The 16,341-nt window shown below is 38.6% G+C and overlaps 1 protein-coding gene across 2 annotated transcripts in view; it reads right to left on the minus strand.

The window, feature by feature from the left end:
- The window catches only part of med24 (mediator complex subunit 24), a 47,835-nt gene that overhangs the window by 29,557 nt on the left and 1,937 nt on the right, over nt 1-16,341 (minus strand). For both annotated transcript variants that reach the window (XM_078424472.1, XM_078424471.1), the window contains exons 2-11: nt 14,333-14,471; nt 13,404-13,486; nt 12,091-12,129; nt 11,374-11,447; nt 10,598-10,821; nt 9,323-9,434; nt 7,426-7,573; nt 6,073-6,186; nt 5,203-5,250; nt 2,467-2,549 (exon numbers count right to left, since the gene is read on the minus strand). In XM_078424472.1, coding sequence (XP_078280598.1) covers nt 2,467-2,549; nt 5,203-5,250; nt 6,073-6,186; nt 7,426-7,573; nt 9,323-9,434; nt 10,598-10,821; nt 11,374-11,447; nt 12,091-12,129; nt 13,404-13,486; nt 14,333-14,462 — 1,055 coding nt within the window. In that variant the 5' untranslated portion in view covers nt 14,463-14,471. The remainder of the gene's footprint in view (nt 1-2,466; nt 2,550-5,202; nt 5,251-6,072; nt 6,187-7,425; nt 7,574-9,322; nt 9,435-10,597; nt 10,822-11,373; nt 11,448-12,090; nt 12,130-13,403; nt 13,487-14,332; nt 14,472-16,341) is intronic.

A 16,341-nucleotide genomic window follows, 5' to 3' on the forward strand; every position in this document is an offset into this window, starting at 1 on the left:
TTTAAGAATTAAAAAAACGCTTTTAATTAATTTAGATCAGTTAATTATCACATGAAGCTCAGAGGAATCAGCATACATGCAGTAATTACAATGATAATAAATCCAAGAGTGCAAAACAGACGAAAGGTGCAAGACTGGAGTGCAAAATCAAAGTATTTATTGATTGATTGAAAGATACCATGGAAACAGGCCCCTTGACCCTACATGTCAATGCTGACCATCGATCACCTGTTCATACTAGTTCTATGTTATCCCACTTTTGCAGGTGCTCCATACACAGTAGGGGCAATTTACAGAGACCAATTAAGGGGTCGGACACGTTAGAGGCAGGAAACATGTTCCCAATGTTGGGGGAGTCCAGAACCAGGGGCCAGTTTAAGAATAAGGGGTGGACCATTTAGAACGGAGATGAGGAAAAACTTTTTCAGTCAGAGAGTTGTGAATCTGTGGGATTCTCTGCCTCAGAAGGCAGTGGAGGCCAATTCTCTAAATGCATTCAAGAGAGAGCTAGATAGAGCTCTTAAGGATAGCGGAGTCAGGGGGTATGGGGAGAAGGCAGGAACGGGGTACTGATTGAGAATGATGAGCCATGATGACATTGAATGGTGGTGCTGGCTCGAAGGGCCGAATGGCCTACTCCTGCACCTATTGTCTAATTAACCTACAAACCCACATGTCGTTGGGATGTTGGGAGAAACCCGAGCTTCTGGAGGAAACTCACATGGTCATAAGGCGAAAGTGCAAACCCCAAACAGAACAGCAGAGGTCAGGATTGAACCTCCAGAAGTCTCTGGCACTGAGAGTCAGCGGCTCTGCCAGCTGTGCTACTGTGCTGCCCTAGTAGTGCAAAGGATTATTGAAGTACAATAACGGAATAATCGAATGAGGTAGAGTTATGAGTATTTGGCAGCACCCAACATTAAAACTAGTCATACCTCCATATCTCCACACCACTTTTTGCAAAATGATCAACATTTCAATCATAATAAACATTAGACATATCTATGCATTTTCAACCACTAGATGGCAATAAATACTGAAAATGAAATCACAGCAAAAAGCACATTCAACCAGGATGGTTAAATGGTTGCACTACTTTGACAGGTTGCTTAAACTGCACGAGTGCGAGGTATAATTGTATCAAAATCAGAAGCCCTGAATTAGCTGTCTGTGGGTTTCCTGCATTGAAACCTTTAGAATTGATTCATTTTTCTTTGTTGACTTCCCAAAAGTAAGTCTCCTGACTCAGATGGCAGTTTATGGCGTTCCTAATAATTTCATACTATACACCCACTCCTCCTATGCCCACAGCAGAAGAGATTAACCAGCAGCTCAAATTACAATATTCTGTGCGTGCTTCCTCACTTAAACTGAACAGTATACTCATCAACTATGAATCACAAAAGTGTACCGGGTTGCCAAGAGTAGGATCAGGTAATACTATTAATTATACAGTAACCTGTTTTCAGGTAGAGCATAAAATCATTTTTATTAGCTGAGTGCTTAACCTCAGGGAAAAAACAGGTAACATAATCAACGCCACCCATACTGCAAACACACCCAACTGTGACACAATGAAGGACCAACAGTACCACCATGGATCAGACCGGCATTCAAAATCCCTCGTGCACAATGGCACAACTAGTAGTTACTGCCTCGCAGCTCCAGCAACCTGTTTTCAATTGCGATCTCCAGTGCTGTTTGGGTGGAGTTTTCAATAACCAGTCTGTAGTCTCTTTTTTGCTCTAGTTTATTTTCACCCATAATGTTGTATCCTTATTGTTTTGATGTGGTTACGCTTTATTCTTAATTGTTATCTGTATGTTTGTGTTGTCATTTGTGAGCAGAGCATCAAGGCACATTCCTTGTATATGCACATACTTGGCCAATAAACTTATTCATTCATTCATGTTCTCCCTGTGCTTGTGTGGGTTTTCTCAAGACATGGAGCTGAGATTCCTCCCCGATGCAGGAGCTTGTTTGCCCCGATGCGGAGGGCCCAAACGCCTCCGGCCACGGGGGAGTCAAGATCGTCCCGTCAACGGAAGGCTCGAGGCCCCCGACTGCGGGAGAACAAAGAAGGGAAGAGATTGAACTTCTTTTTCACCTTCCATCACAGTGAGGAATGAGGAGGAGATGCTGTGGAGGATGTTTATGTTAAAATGCATTTTGTGTGTTTTGTTGCTTTTTATTGGTATGACTGTATGGCAAAACAAATTCCTCATTGGTTGCAAAACATACTTGGCTAATAAAGTACGATTATGATTTGGGCTGGTTAATTAGCAACTGAAAATTAGCTACCATGTGTAGGTAAGTGATAGAATTTGTGGTGGAGTTGGTGGGGAAAGTAGGATAAATAAAACAGGATGTGTGCTAATGGGTGCTGGATGGTTGGTGGTGATTTGTTGGGCTCAAAAGCCAATTTCCGCACTGCATGATTATGATTCATGATCAATCGTTACTTACTTGCATCGCTGATCTGCTTTGTCCAAAAGTGGAGTAAGTTTGAGCAAAAACTCAAAGGCAGTGTTCACATCTTCAGTGAAGTCCTGCACCCAAAGATAGGATAAACATTAACACACTTGGGCAACTGACATCAAATAATCCCCCTGTAAGGTACTGGGAATTCGTAGGCAGATTCTCCCTCCATTGTAATTTGAAATGCTAATTGTAAATAGGAGATTAGTTAACAAAAATCTCGCAATGGGTTTAAGGAATACACAATGACATAAGGGATTAGGCTATAGATCAACCACTGATTTTATTGAGTGGCCTAACAGTTTAAGCAAATGACCCCTGTTCTCATCAATCAAACAAGCACCAATCTTCTAGGCTGATCCAGAAGTGAATTTTATTCCCTTCTGTCACTAGTAAATGAGCAGAGTGTTGGGCCTGGTGAAATACAGTTTGGTCAAGTAGCACAAGGACCGTTTAAAACTATGGGCCCATTCAGACTAGGATTTTTACAGAACAGAAACCGAAACAGCGAATTGAGATAGTAGCACCGATTTGTCACAACATAGTCCATTGTACTAAACTATCTACCCATGAAAAATGCAGATGTAGTATGTCAATTCTATGAATCAGCTTCTTATATTCAACATCATTTAACGGGTTGTCCTCTAAATGTGCTGGATGCACACCTCGCTTCTTGAATCAACACTTAAGAAAAACACCAAGTAGCAGAAAATAAATAATAGTGCAATGTTTTGAGACCAGTAACATAAAACCATCCGGTCCATGTAATCAAAGTCTTCCCCTCGGACTAAGGGTGTGGTATAACTAATATGGAATTAAATACAATCTTCATTTACCGTATAACTGGTTCGTATACAAAATTAAGAAATTTGTGTGAAAGATGCACTAATATCTGATATGTCCTCCAGTTGATCCTCAATAATGCGAATTAGTCAATGCAGATACTCTTTTCAGATTTCCTTAGTGTTTTATTTGTAATGTGCACTTCAATTCTCAAAAAAATACTTTATTAAATGTGTTGTTGGCAATTGCTTTTCCGTATGGCTTTACTCATTTTCTAGCAATTGCACCTGAAAGCTATTGCAATGATATTGTAGTACATGAATGGATATGAAACAGGCAGATAACATGAAGAAATGCAAATATGTCCATTTGAGAAGGAAGTATCAAATGAAATCATTATTTAAATGGAATGAGACTTAAAAATCTGTGCAACACAAAGCACATCCGCATGCCCTAGTGCATGAAATAAAGGGTTAACATGCAAATATAACATGGAGTTTGGATAGCAAATGGAACATTAGCCATTATTGAACAAAAGGCAAGATAACAAAGTCTGAAGAAGGGTTTCGACCCGAAACGTCACCCATTCCTTCTCTCCAGAGAAGGCCCGCTGAGTTACTCCAGCTGCCTGTCCCGCTGAGTTACTCCATCATTGTGTGTCTACCAGGCAAGATAATTTCACAGTTCTCTGATGAGACCACATCTGGAGCAGTGTTTGAGGTTTTAACAAGCAATATAGATATTGGTACAGCAGGTGATGGGGAATATTTGGACTTTCAAAAAGACTCTGGATGTCAAACTACAGAAGAGGCGATGAAACAGAATTAGAGCACTGAAACAGAATTGGAGCGCGTTTGGAAATGTACAAAACTCAGCACTTTAGTAGAGGAAAAATAAAAATGCAAAAAGATGATTTTAATTGTGAGAGATTGAATGATCAAAGAGATCCAAGTGTTTCTGCACATTAATTATTTAAAGTTGATATTCAGCTTCAGCAAAGCAGGAGTTGAGTTGGGAGCTGAGGTTATCTGAACAATCTGTCAGAGCCTAATTAAATACCAGAGGAGACTGGAGGGGGTTAATTCTTAAGTCAGAGTCATGGTCATACAGCACAGAAACAGGCCCTCAGGCTCAACTCATCCATGCCACTAAAGATGTCGTATCCAAGCTAGTCCTACTTACCACTGGTCTGGCCCATATCTCTCTAAACCTTTCCTCTTCACGTACCTCACGTATCTTTTAAATGTTGTTCTTGTATCTGCCCAAACTACTTCTTCTGACTTGTTTCATTTGGCACTACCAGCTAAAACCAAATGTACCGTGGGTTTCTATTAAATCTTTCTCCTCTAACCTTAAACCCATGGCCTCGAACTCTCTGGTTCCCCTACCCTGGGTAAGACTGTGCAGAATCTGTTCACCCTATCTACTCCTCTTATGGTTTTTGTACACCTCTATAATAAGATCTCCCTTAACCTCCTGCATTCTGCATTCCAAGGAATGAAGTCCTAGCCTGCACAATCTTTCCCGACAGGTCAGGTCCTTTACTCCTGGCAACATCTTCGTAAATCTTCAAAAACATTTTTTTTCAGCTTATTGACATTCTTCCTATGGCAGGGTGACCAAAACTGAACATTATACTCCAAGTGTTGTTTCCACTGACTGAGACAACTAGAATTAAGGGAGCAAGGCTGGGGTGGGGAGGTCAGTCTTCAAATAATGGGTTGGCCATTCTGGACAGAAATAGAAACGTCTTCACTTAACTGGTGGCGAATCTTTTGAAAATCACCACTCAACAGGGACTGTGGAGAATGAACCCAAGTATTTCCATGAGACAGATCAGTAGATTTTTAGATATCAAAGCATTACGACATTCACTAAATTACTGGGGACATAGAGAAAAAAATATTAATAAAAGGGCATGGTAAATAAAAACCAACTTACTTTATCACCAAGAGGGTATTTCTTGAGCTTCAGTAATGCCTGTGGAATCTAGAAAAATTAGACACCAGGTAAATATACTACTATGACCGCAATCGTGCAAAATTCCAAGAGTTATCTTTAAACCAAAAACATAATTTAAATCACGTCATACTGGAAGAGGACAAGATGGTTAAAGTTGGTAAGGTGGAATACAAATAAGCAGTTGAAGAAAAGCATGGTTAAAGCTGGGTACTTGATGTATTCAAGAATGCACAGGATAACGTGATAGTATGGTGAAAGGGCGCGATGCTCCAAAAGTTTTTTAAAAAATGCACCATTCTGGATCAATCTACTGGTTGACTGTTTTTCATGCTAAACCAAAGAATCCAGGCCTACTTCCCACTCTACAAAGAAATTTAAGACATGTGTGCAGTTTGGGGGTCACACGAGAAAGTCTGCAGCCAAATCTGATAAAAACAAAAAAATCTTTAAGCACAGTGTGCGTCAGGTTGCACATATGGAAAGAGGAGGAGTTAATGGTTCGGATTAAAGGCCTTTCAGTACCAGAAATGTGAGAAAATAAGTTGCTTTTATGTTGCAGAAAGCGTGTGATGGGTTAAAGGGATTATTTCTGATGGGGCGAGGTCAGTGTTACCATGGTGACATACGGTTTACAAAGCCGTTGAGTTGATAAAAGTAATGAGAGCAGCTTGAGGTCGAGATAACAAAGAGATATGGAAAAGCTATAAAATACAGGTTGGAACTGTTGCACAGAATAGAAATCAAAAGGAAAATGCTGAAAACGCCCAGCAAATGAGTCAGTGTCCATGGCCATTCCAAACAAAATACCTTAAAATACAGACCAAAAAAAATAAAAGGCAAAACCTTTACCTTGAGGAATGTGAATGCCGTCCATTTTAACTCTTCAGTTCCCTCTGGGGATTCAATAAGGCCAACAAAACAGGCCTTCCAGATTTCCAGTAAAAAGAGAGGCGAGGGGATTCGCTAACAAAAAGAACAATCTTTAAAGCTTGGAATTAAATTATCAGATCAAGCTTTACTACATTTAAATCACTTAATTTCTCATCACAGCGAATTTCCCAATTACATATGTGCTTATCTCCAGCCTAATTTACGTTACTATCAATGTATAACAGAATAACAAACAGGAAAACAAACAGGCAAAGATGATAAAACTATGGAACATTCCGACTCCAGTCTGACTAGGTCCGTGCCTTTGGAGTGACACATGGTTGGAACATGAAACAAAGACCAGGAGTAGGCTATATCATTCCCTTGAGTCTGTTTCCCATTTAATGATATCATGGCTGATCCTATATCCAATCCATTTTCCCCTGGATCCCCATGTCTTTCAATTCCCTTTGTGGCCAACAATCAATCTCAATTTTACAATACTCTGAATAAATATTCACTTCCCTTTGAGGTAGAGAATTCCAAAAATGTGCGCCCTGTAACAAGAAGTTTCTTCGCACCTCTGTCTTAAATGATCAGCCTCTTCCCCAAAGGTAATGATGCTGTTCGAGACTCTCCAGTTACAGAGTCTACGATCCTATAAAGAATCTTAGCCTCGATTGTGAGAGTTTATTGGGTGCTGACAACCTTAGTTAAACTGCTAAGTCCAACTTCTTTACTGTTAGGATAAATGATATGCTCAGGAGATAAAAGAGACAACCTTAGCAACCTTGCAGTTACTTGTAGATTCATGCACTGTCCCTAGCTTCTCCAGAAAATCAATTTATTCTATTCATAAGCTACATTTGTCAACAACAACAGAACTTCAATTCCTATATGCTTTCATATTACATCTATTCAATCAATGTCATGGTCTGAGGTGCACTTTATCTTGGCCATTTCATCTCCTTGTATCCCGAAAGATCACACTGGACTCGTCCCATGACTGCCATATCTTTGCAGCACTCTTTTTGAAACAACAGGCAAATAGCTCTTCATTCACTGCTACTTTTTCATTCGGTAATTTAAACTAGCTTAATCATTTTTTCTAGTAAAACAATTCTAGAAATTGTAAACATTTTAATTTAGAATCTTGGATGGACGATATGCAAAATATAAGACTATTGTAACTACACTCTGAATGCTGGATATTTTCAAATATACGTTTGACCCCATTTTAATCTATGATCGCAAAATAGATAGAATATAGTAATAATATTCAATATTTTACTGTCTGTAATTAAGTTTAAAATTCCATTTGATCTCAGTTACCTGCATTCTTTTCACCATGATCAGTTGTTCAACAAGTGATTGGGTATCAGATGTGAGATTAAGAGTTCCTTCCAATATAATCAAGGCGTGAACAGTTGGGAATTCCATCTTGGGGTTCTGCTCAGTCTGCGCTGTTATGACTGAAATACTAGAAATAAATTGCACTGCTTAATAATCTATGCACATACAGCAGTTTACTAAACATTGTTGTGAAGCCGTAAAAGCTTCTTTTTGACAGAATCTAAATTTTGAAAATTAATTATTCAAAAATATTTTGTTGAAAATCAGTAATGTAGGCAGAAAACAAAGTTTTGAGCAAGTCTTGAACAAGTAAAGAAACTATTATCAATTAACCTTTCCACATTCTGATATTCTTGAATTTAGAAACATAGAAAATAGGTGCAGGAATAGGCCAATCGGCCCTTCGAGCCAGCACCGCCATTCAATATGATCATGGCTGATCATCAAAAATCAGTACCCCGTTCCGGCTTTTTCCCCATATCCCTTGATTCCCTCAGCCCTCTTTATTCCACTTCTTCTTATCGAGCCCACGTCACAAGATTAGAAGTTGTTCAGCCAGAGCTGAACTCACTTCTCAGCATCTGCAAACAATGGCATCTTGCACTTCTTGTGCGTAGTGGTGGAAAGATTGGTGGAAACAGGGTTGTGATGTGAACGCTCTTTCCTTGACCCCTATTCCACTTCTAAAAAGGTATCATAAATTATCTTTATTTACTCATTTTCCAGGATTTATGGTCCATATCTAATTGCTTTTGGAAAGTAAATCTTGCTCTTGGAAATAAGCTGCTTTCTTGGACTGCGAAGGTCCTTCTGAATACATTAGCTGAACCAACAACCTGCCTATCCCCTAGTGAAACCCCTCGCTTGAACTCATCTGTGCCAAACGTGATTTATCCTGCCTTCTCTTCTCCTCTTCCAGTTTTTCCCCCCGCTCCACCATGCAATCATTTTGCAGAGGTGTGCTGACCCAAAACATCACCTATCCTTTTTCTCCAGAGATGCTGCTTGACCCACTGAGTTACTCCAGCATCTTGTGTCTATCTTCTATATAGGGTATCCCCAGGTTTCTGAAGGGTTCCATTCACAAAAACTATTTGTAACCTTAAATTTCTGTAATTTAGGGGGGGGGGGGGGGGGGGGGGAATCAGACACTAAATATGTTTCTTTACCTACAATAGAAATAAATATTATAGAAACTACAGTTTTGCAGTGATGAACGTAACCAACATTTTTTAATGATTAGCCAATTAATAGGATGTATTTCATTCTTGTTAATACAAGTAAAGGCATTTATGTTCATACATTATCTTTACAACCACAAAGTTCCAATGATCAGTACAGTCCTCTAAGTATTTTTGAAATTCAGACCCTGCTGTACTGAGGGAACTATTGGCCTGTTTGCAGATCCTTCCATAGTAAAGACACGTTGATTGAAGGAAGACATAGGCTAAAAGATATAGAAAAGTGCTCCTGTTTTCTTTCAGGATTATAAGATATTCTTTACATCCAGTCGGTCGATGGATGAGGAATTAGGTTCAGGCACAAAATACTACCTCCATCAGCACACTCAGTTCTGCAATGGAGTGACAAGAGACTAAATGTTGTGCCAAGTGCTGAGAATGGGACTTGAGAAACATAATATCCACAACAGGTAAAGGTATTCTATCAAGCTTCTCCACAACATTCTGGTGTTGTATTTCTTTGACGTTTGAGATTATGAAATTTAATTCCAGCAACAAGTGGCTTGGGAGATTCTTGAATGCATTATTCCTCTTCTATCTCTACAGGTATAAGTAAATCTATCATTCTGGATTTGTCCAGTTGAACTTGGAACTTGGCAACAGCTTACCCTGGTAACCGAATGGGATCGCCTTACCTCTTAATCAATCCAATGCATTCATCCAGCTTCAGTCGGAGCTGCTGATTACTTATTTTGTTACAGTGTTCTGTTAGCTTTATGAATGATTGCTCCACATTAACCCACGTAACTAAAGGATGGAATACATGAACAGATAATAATCTTAATGCATCTTTGAGAGACATTGGAAAGTTCACTACATAGCTAAGCACCAGTCGTTGAAGATAATTAAGATTTTTTTGTTCAACACACATATCTGAACAGGTCACGACACATTTTGTCTGTGTCAAGATGAGACATTAATGCAACTTGCAAAGGCAAAACTACCATTAATTTGTACTGGAGAACCACTTTAAATTTACATTGGAAATTGACAAACTAAAAGGTCAGGGTAAAAATAATTTAGGGAAAAGAAACTGTTTCCATCTAACAACCCCCACCCCCCAGTAATCAGATTTCATTAACCACAATCTCTAGATTATCTCTAAGAACACAGTTCGTTAATCTCGTTATAGGCTATTGAAATTCTCAAAATTTGCAGCAACTGCTGCCCGTACAACAATATATCAAACAATATAACATATAGCATTGTACTTTTAAGCTCGTAGTAACAAAAGTAAACTTGCAGAAATAAAAAAGAGCTTTCATTTTTGAAAATCCTTAGGGGAAAAAATAACTTTGTCATTGCGAGTCTCAAACTCCAGTCCTCCATTAACAATTATTTTTATTCCGCATTTTTCCTATCACGAGGCTTCTTTGGAATGTAACTGTCATGTTACAGCAGAACTACCTGCATCTTGTACTCTGTTATTGATCCACGGTTAGAAGCTGCTCTGCAGCCCTTCTTCGTGAGTGGACATTGGCCTAGACAGTGAATAGCCACAGGCTCCAACGGTGAAGGGCGTCAGTCAAACAATATCATTAGACAGCAAATAAGGTGGAAACATAGGTCGCCTTTCACCTGTCAAAACTAGGACCGCTGAGGTTAACTACAGCATCTCAATAGAGATTACTAATGTGATCAGATTGGGGGAAATTTTAGTTTAGGTGCCTTTGAACTCAGTCTTAATACCATACAACATCCTCATTCAATTCGTCGATTGTAATCATGTATTGTGTTTCTGCTAACTGGTTAGCATGCAACAAGCTTTTCACTGTACCTCGGTACACGTGACAATAAACTAAACTGAAAATTTTCATTCATTACACCATCACGAGGGCAATCCTCTACATAGAAAACTGAAATAAAGCAGTTAATATATCCATGCGTAGAATTTAGCTTGGCACACATACCTGGCTCTTCCAGTCTCGCTATATGAAGAAGAGCTCTATTCTTTCTCCTGTTCACTACTTTCTCAATCCGGTTAACACAGAGTTGGAGCTGTTCTTCCCCAGAAGATGCATCTGGCCCCTCTTTCAGCCTTTCAGTAAAATGAGCAGCACACCTCAATAACCATCCTAGTGTGCTTAGCAAAGCTCGACAGAGACTTATACATTCTTCTGCTTTGCCTTGACAGCTGAAGGATTAGAAAGCATCATTAGGCCTTTACGCAGAAAACTTGAAAAATAATTTAGAACTAAGGAACTGCAGATGCTGGACTAACTCAGCAGGTTAGACAGCAATACTGAAGAATGTGAACAGGCAACGTTTTGGGTCAGGAGCCTGCTTCAAACTGAAGAATGGTCCTTACACAAAATGTCACCTATCCGTTGAAAATAATTTAATCATTCAATTATCTAGAATCACAGAGCCATGCAAATGTAGTTGTCCATTTAGAAACATTTACACTTGATTATTTGAAAAATGAAGTTATAAACAAAACGTTGTATGAAACACAACAGGTCTGTTGGTATATGAAGATGACAAATGAATCAGACTGTTTTTGGCCATGTCTTCAGTGTCCACTCAGTCATGTGCCTTCCTCTGCTCCTGCATACAGAGTTATAACTCTTTCCTCATAGTTTAAATGCTTATTGTAATCGTATCTATAAAATAATATTTTCATATGGCACTCATAGGACAGGAAGTAGAGAGGTATGGAAAAATAATTATTTGAATAACTACTGACCTGAGTCGATCACAAAACATGTCCATTAGTTCTAATAGAGCTTTAACACACAATTCCCTGGAGTAATCTTCAAACTGAAACAATAGTATTAAAAAAAATGTAGGCACTGCAAATATAGCAATCTTTAATATATAACAATCATGTCACTTTGATTCATACGCACAACGAATGCTATCAATGAAGATCTGAAAGCAATTTATCAGAATCAATTTATTGGCCAAATATGTTATCATACAAGGAATTTGACTTGGTGCTTTGCTCGCACAAGGTAAAATTACAATGTTATTGTATGCCAGAATACAAACCCAACCAAAGCTGAATGATTTAGTTTCAGTTTTACGGAGGAAAAGGGAAGGAAAATAATTGTAATTACTTAAAAAATGAAAGGCATAAAGTACTGGCTCGTTGATATTCAAGAATACAGATGAATGTTTGGGGTGTAAGCCCTTCATCAGCAAATAGACAGAAAAAAACCAGTTACCCTCAAACAATTTCTTTTTTTAATTAACAGATGCCATTAAGACAATGACTTGAGCTAAACCAATTCTGGTGTAGTGAATAATACACAAAAAAGCTACTAATAGGTGTGAAAGCCTGCACAATTTTAAAGTAGTAAATGAGAATGAGGCAAAATCGGAAACATTTCCTAGCGTGGAGTATGCTTGAGAAATGTTTCCGATTTCGGCATCTAATAATCACTCCAACTCAAATACAGACCTTTGCAATAGAAGACATCACGCTTGCGTAAGACACCATCTGCAAAAATTATCAGAGAAAATTCAGAGCTTGAATTCATAACCTTTCTGAACAGAACAAATATGTTAATTTAGCTACAAAAGGGCTAGACTCTTCCCACTTAAGTCGCTGGATACGCCTTCAACGTCTCTCTTCAATAAAATTTAGAAACATTGAAGAAAATAGGCAAGAATGACATTAAAAATCAACTCAGGAGCAAAACAGGCTTTTAGTTTTTATTTTCTGCCCATTTATTTTCCTTATAAATTGTAATATGATGATAATCAAGCAACAATTAAGGACTTTGAAAATTATAGATATTTTCCAAAAACAAAGAAATCAACAAGATGGTGCGAGAATGCTGCAAGCTTTCTTAATTATTTTTATATTGATAGTTCACAATGACAAGAAGCAAATGCATCATTATAGCAACTTTTAGTTCCAATACATAACAGCTAATTATACCTACACTGTCAGCAAGAAGCAGTTTGTTAAACACTGTTTTTGTGAAAGTTAGAATGTAAAAAAAGAAATCAGCTAAAAATTAAGGTATCCAGTACAGAAATACTGTTTAATAACTAATAGATCACATGGCTGCAGGAAACAAGTACATTTATTTCCAAATATATAATAATTTCACATGAGCTTTGATTATTTCAACTGTAAATAAGATAGGCTTGGCAATTAAAATTAAAACAAAAATAGTAAAACTAAATGAGGAACAAAAAAAATAACAAATCCTCCTGGAATATCATTCTCATCTAAATTAAAAATAGTGGCTACTGATCTTTTTGCAAATTAAAGCACTTACAAGGTGTTAAATGTCTCTTATAGATGACCAGATTTTTGGTGCAGAAGTAGGCCATTCGACCCTTCGAGCCAGCACCGTCATTCAATATGACCATGGCTGATCATCTAAAATCAACCACTGCTTTTCCCCCATATCCCTTGATTCCTTTAGCCCTAAGAGCTAAATCTAACTCTCTTTTGAAAAGTTGGACACGATGCAGCTGCAAAGCCCCACATGTGAACCTGAAGTCCAAGTTCCCACAGCTTTGCACTTGTTGAATTTAAACAGATATTAGTGCTCTGCTTAACTATAATTTCTAATGAGGGAAAAGCACAAAAAAAAACTTTAAGCTTCCAGACATTTAATAGAAACCTTAAATTATTAAATGTTTTAAAATGTAAATGTTAACCCGAGCTTCAAGCATTGGACACCAAAATTTTAGAATCATAAATGGTTCACAACCCATAGAATGGCCTCCTCAATTTGTGACGTTTTAAGCCCTTACCTGTGAACTAATTGCATACTTCAAATAGGACATAATCAGTGGATTTGGTGAAGGGCCAACCAAGGCTTGTTCCAGCAAATGATCTGGAAGAAATGCAAGGAAGATTGGAGCCATTTAATTTAAGTACCATGGTCTTGTTTTCTAAACTTGTCTCGCTCTTTTCACTGTCTTGCAGATTTTATGTTTTACATTAGCACAGCTATAGGACTACTTTATTTGATAAGCTTTTTTGGATGTCTCAAAAGGCATGTACAAACGCAAATCTTTCTGCTTTCACCAACACCAGGATACTCCTTGATTGATTACAGTACTTCTTCCAAGACAGCCCTATGAATCGAGGATGATTTGCTTTCATCTGGTTTTGCGTGTTCTGGTGTGACGGGTGTGGCCAATTTGGGAACTGCACACTCGGGCTGGCCACATTGGGATCGAGTGAAAAGGCTGCATGTTCTAGGTACACACATGAACGACGGACAGTTGGATTAGATTTTTTATTATTTAAAAGCTGGCTCGAAGGGCAGCTTTTGCCACAAGGCAGAAGAAAACATGCGGCGATTTGAAAATAAACAGTAGGATCCCAACTTAAACTCAAATAATGAATACAATTAAGTTCTCAGGAGTTTCTATCTGAAAATGAATCAGTTGGAAAGGTGTTTTAGGAGGAGGAAACACATTCAAATATTATTTTATGGGTTATCTCCAAAGATAGCAGTCTACATGAACATTTCTCACGTATTCTGTTTTAATACAATGGCATATGAATATGCAATCAGATTACTGCATATCAACAGTCAGGTTAAACTGCTAAAAGACAACAAAAAAAATCTGAGCCATTTATTAATTTTGGTTTTTTTTAGCTGCTAAGGCTGCATTTTCATTTAAGTTCCAAACAGTGAAGCAATTCCACTTCAAAAGCTGCAGAGTCTCACCTGAGAGTCCAAGGAGGTCCCAGGTTGGACCCTTTGGAAAAAGATTTTTCATGTTTATGGCCCAATGATAGTCGGTCCATCGTTCCTTCCATGCCTGTAGAATGGCTTGCCTCAGGTTTACCACCTTCATCTTTGAGTGCTACAATCAATGAAAGGAGGGGAAAGATTTTTTTTAAAGTAATTCCATCGTGCCAATGTACCAAATTCATTATCCTTTAGCAATCCAAAAGGAACAGTCTAAACGCCTAAGGGGCAGAGGAGTTGTCAGCCAGCAACATCTGGCCTGTGCCCAGTATTCACATCTCTCAGAACTCCTTGCAGTCACACTTGCTTTTTCCTTCTGTACAGCTCTCAACATCCTCCCAGCCTTATGCTGTCAGAAAGAATTTCCCACTGTTTTTGAATGTCATGATCAGAGGCACTTAGAGACAATTAGAAAAATAAATTCAAACCATTACTGAAAATGTTCATTTCAAAACCATGTTCAACTTCAACAATTTAATTTGAAAAAGTAACTATAATTACAATTATGCAAATACAAAACCATGTAATTTTCCATTGAGTCAGCAACTTGATTCAAATGACAAGCCATGCTATATGCGCCAGGATGCTGAGGGTCCAGATATAAATTGAATGCAGCCTCCGAATTGGCTAAGTACATTACAAAATGCCTCTGTACTTGGTGATTCAGGATGGAGCTGGAGGTCAGATGCACCTGAACTTCTATGCTGTAGAGTGTGGAGTCAATAGCTTCAAGATCCTAGCACATTATTCCAATCACATAGAAAGCTAAACAAAGCCTCTGCTTCCTAAGAAAATTGAGATTTGGTATGTCAACATTCTCTTGAACTTCTACAGGTGAACAGTAGAGAATATACTGACTTGGTTGCATCACGGCCTGGTTCAGCAACTCAAAAGTGCAGGAATGATGGAGACTACAGAGTGGTAGACATTGCACCATCCGTCACAGGGACTGACCTCCCTACCATGAAACAGGCGGCACGGTAGCGCAGCAGTAGAGTTGCTGCTTTACAGCGAATGCAGCGCCGGAGACTCAGGTTCGATCCTGACTACGGGTGCTGCACTGTAAGGAGTTTGTACGTTCTCCCCGTGACCTGCGTGGGTTTTCTCCGAGATCTTCGGTTTCCTTCCACACTCCAAAGACGTACAGGTATGTAGGTTAATTGGCGGGTAAATGTAAAAATTGTCCCTAGTGGGTGTAGGATAGTGTTAATGTACGGGGATCACTGGGCGGCACGGACTTGGAGGGCCGAAAAAGGCCTGTTTCCGGCTGTATATATATGATATATGAAATGCACAGGAAGCACTCCCTTAAAAAGAGAGCGAAAGTCAGGGATCCACACAGCCCTGGTTGCACTCTCATTTCACTTCTACCATTTGGGAAGGAGACAAAGGAGCCTCAAAACCATGACCACTGGGTTCAAGAAGCTTCTTTCCAACAACCATCAGCCTTTTGCGCATTAAACTCGGTAATTATGATGTTCTGTGTACTTTGTATGTATTTGTACCACAGTTTATTATGTGTTATTGCATTGACATGCTCATTAAGCAGCAGCAAGAAAGAATTTCATTGCTCCGTTGCCAGTAAATACGAGTTAACGCTCTTTACTTGTTTCTTAACAGACACAAATCTGGAACACATCAACATACACTCTTCAACTTGTTGGCATTTCACTTTCGAACCATTGACTAGCCTTCAGTGTGATTGTCTCACTATCTGTTTGTATATAGTTACTGTCTTCTAGTTGGAGAGAATATAGACGTTACCAACTTAGAAAAAAAAAGTTTGGATGTTCACTAAGTTGGATAGTCACTCAAGCACAAAGGAACTGAAAATCATCCACACTAGATGAAAGAAATGGTGCTCTTCCAAGAGCACGTTTATACATGAAAAATAATGTTTTAGCTTTAAAATACGTGGATGGTACTGATAACCAAATGTGTAGAATTATCAACATAAACACTGGGTAGAAAACTTACCCACTGTA

This window comes from Rhinoraja longicauda, chromosome 29 (genome assembly GCF_053455715.1).
Source record: "Rhinoraja longicauda isolate Sanriku21f chromosome 29, sRhiLon1.1, whole genome shotgun sequence".
NCBI classification, from domain to species: Eukaryota; Metazoa; Chordata; class Chondrichthyes; order Rajiformes; family Arhynchobatidae; genus Rhinoraja; species Rhinoraja longicauda.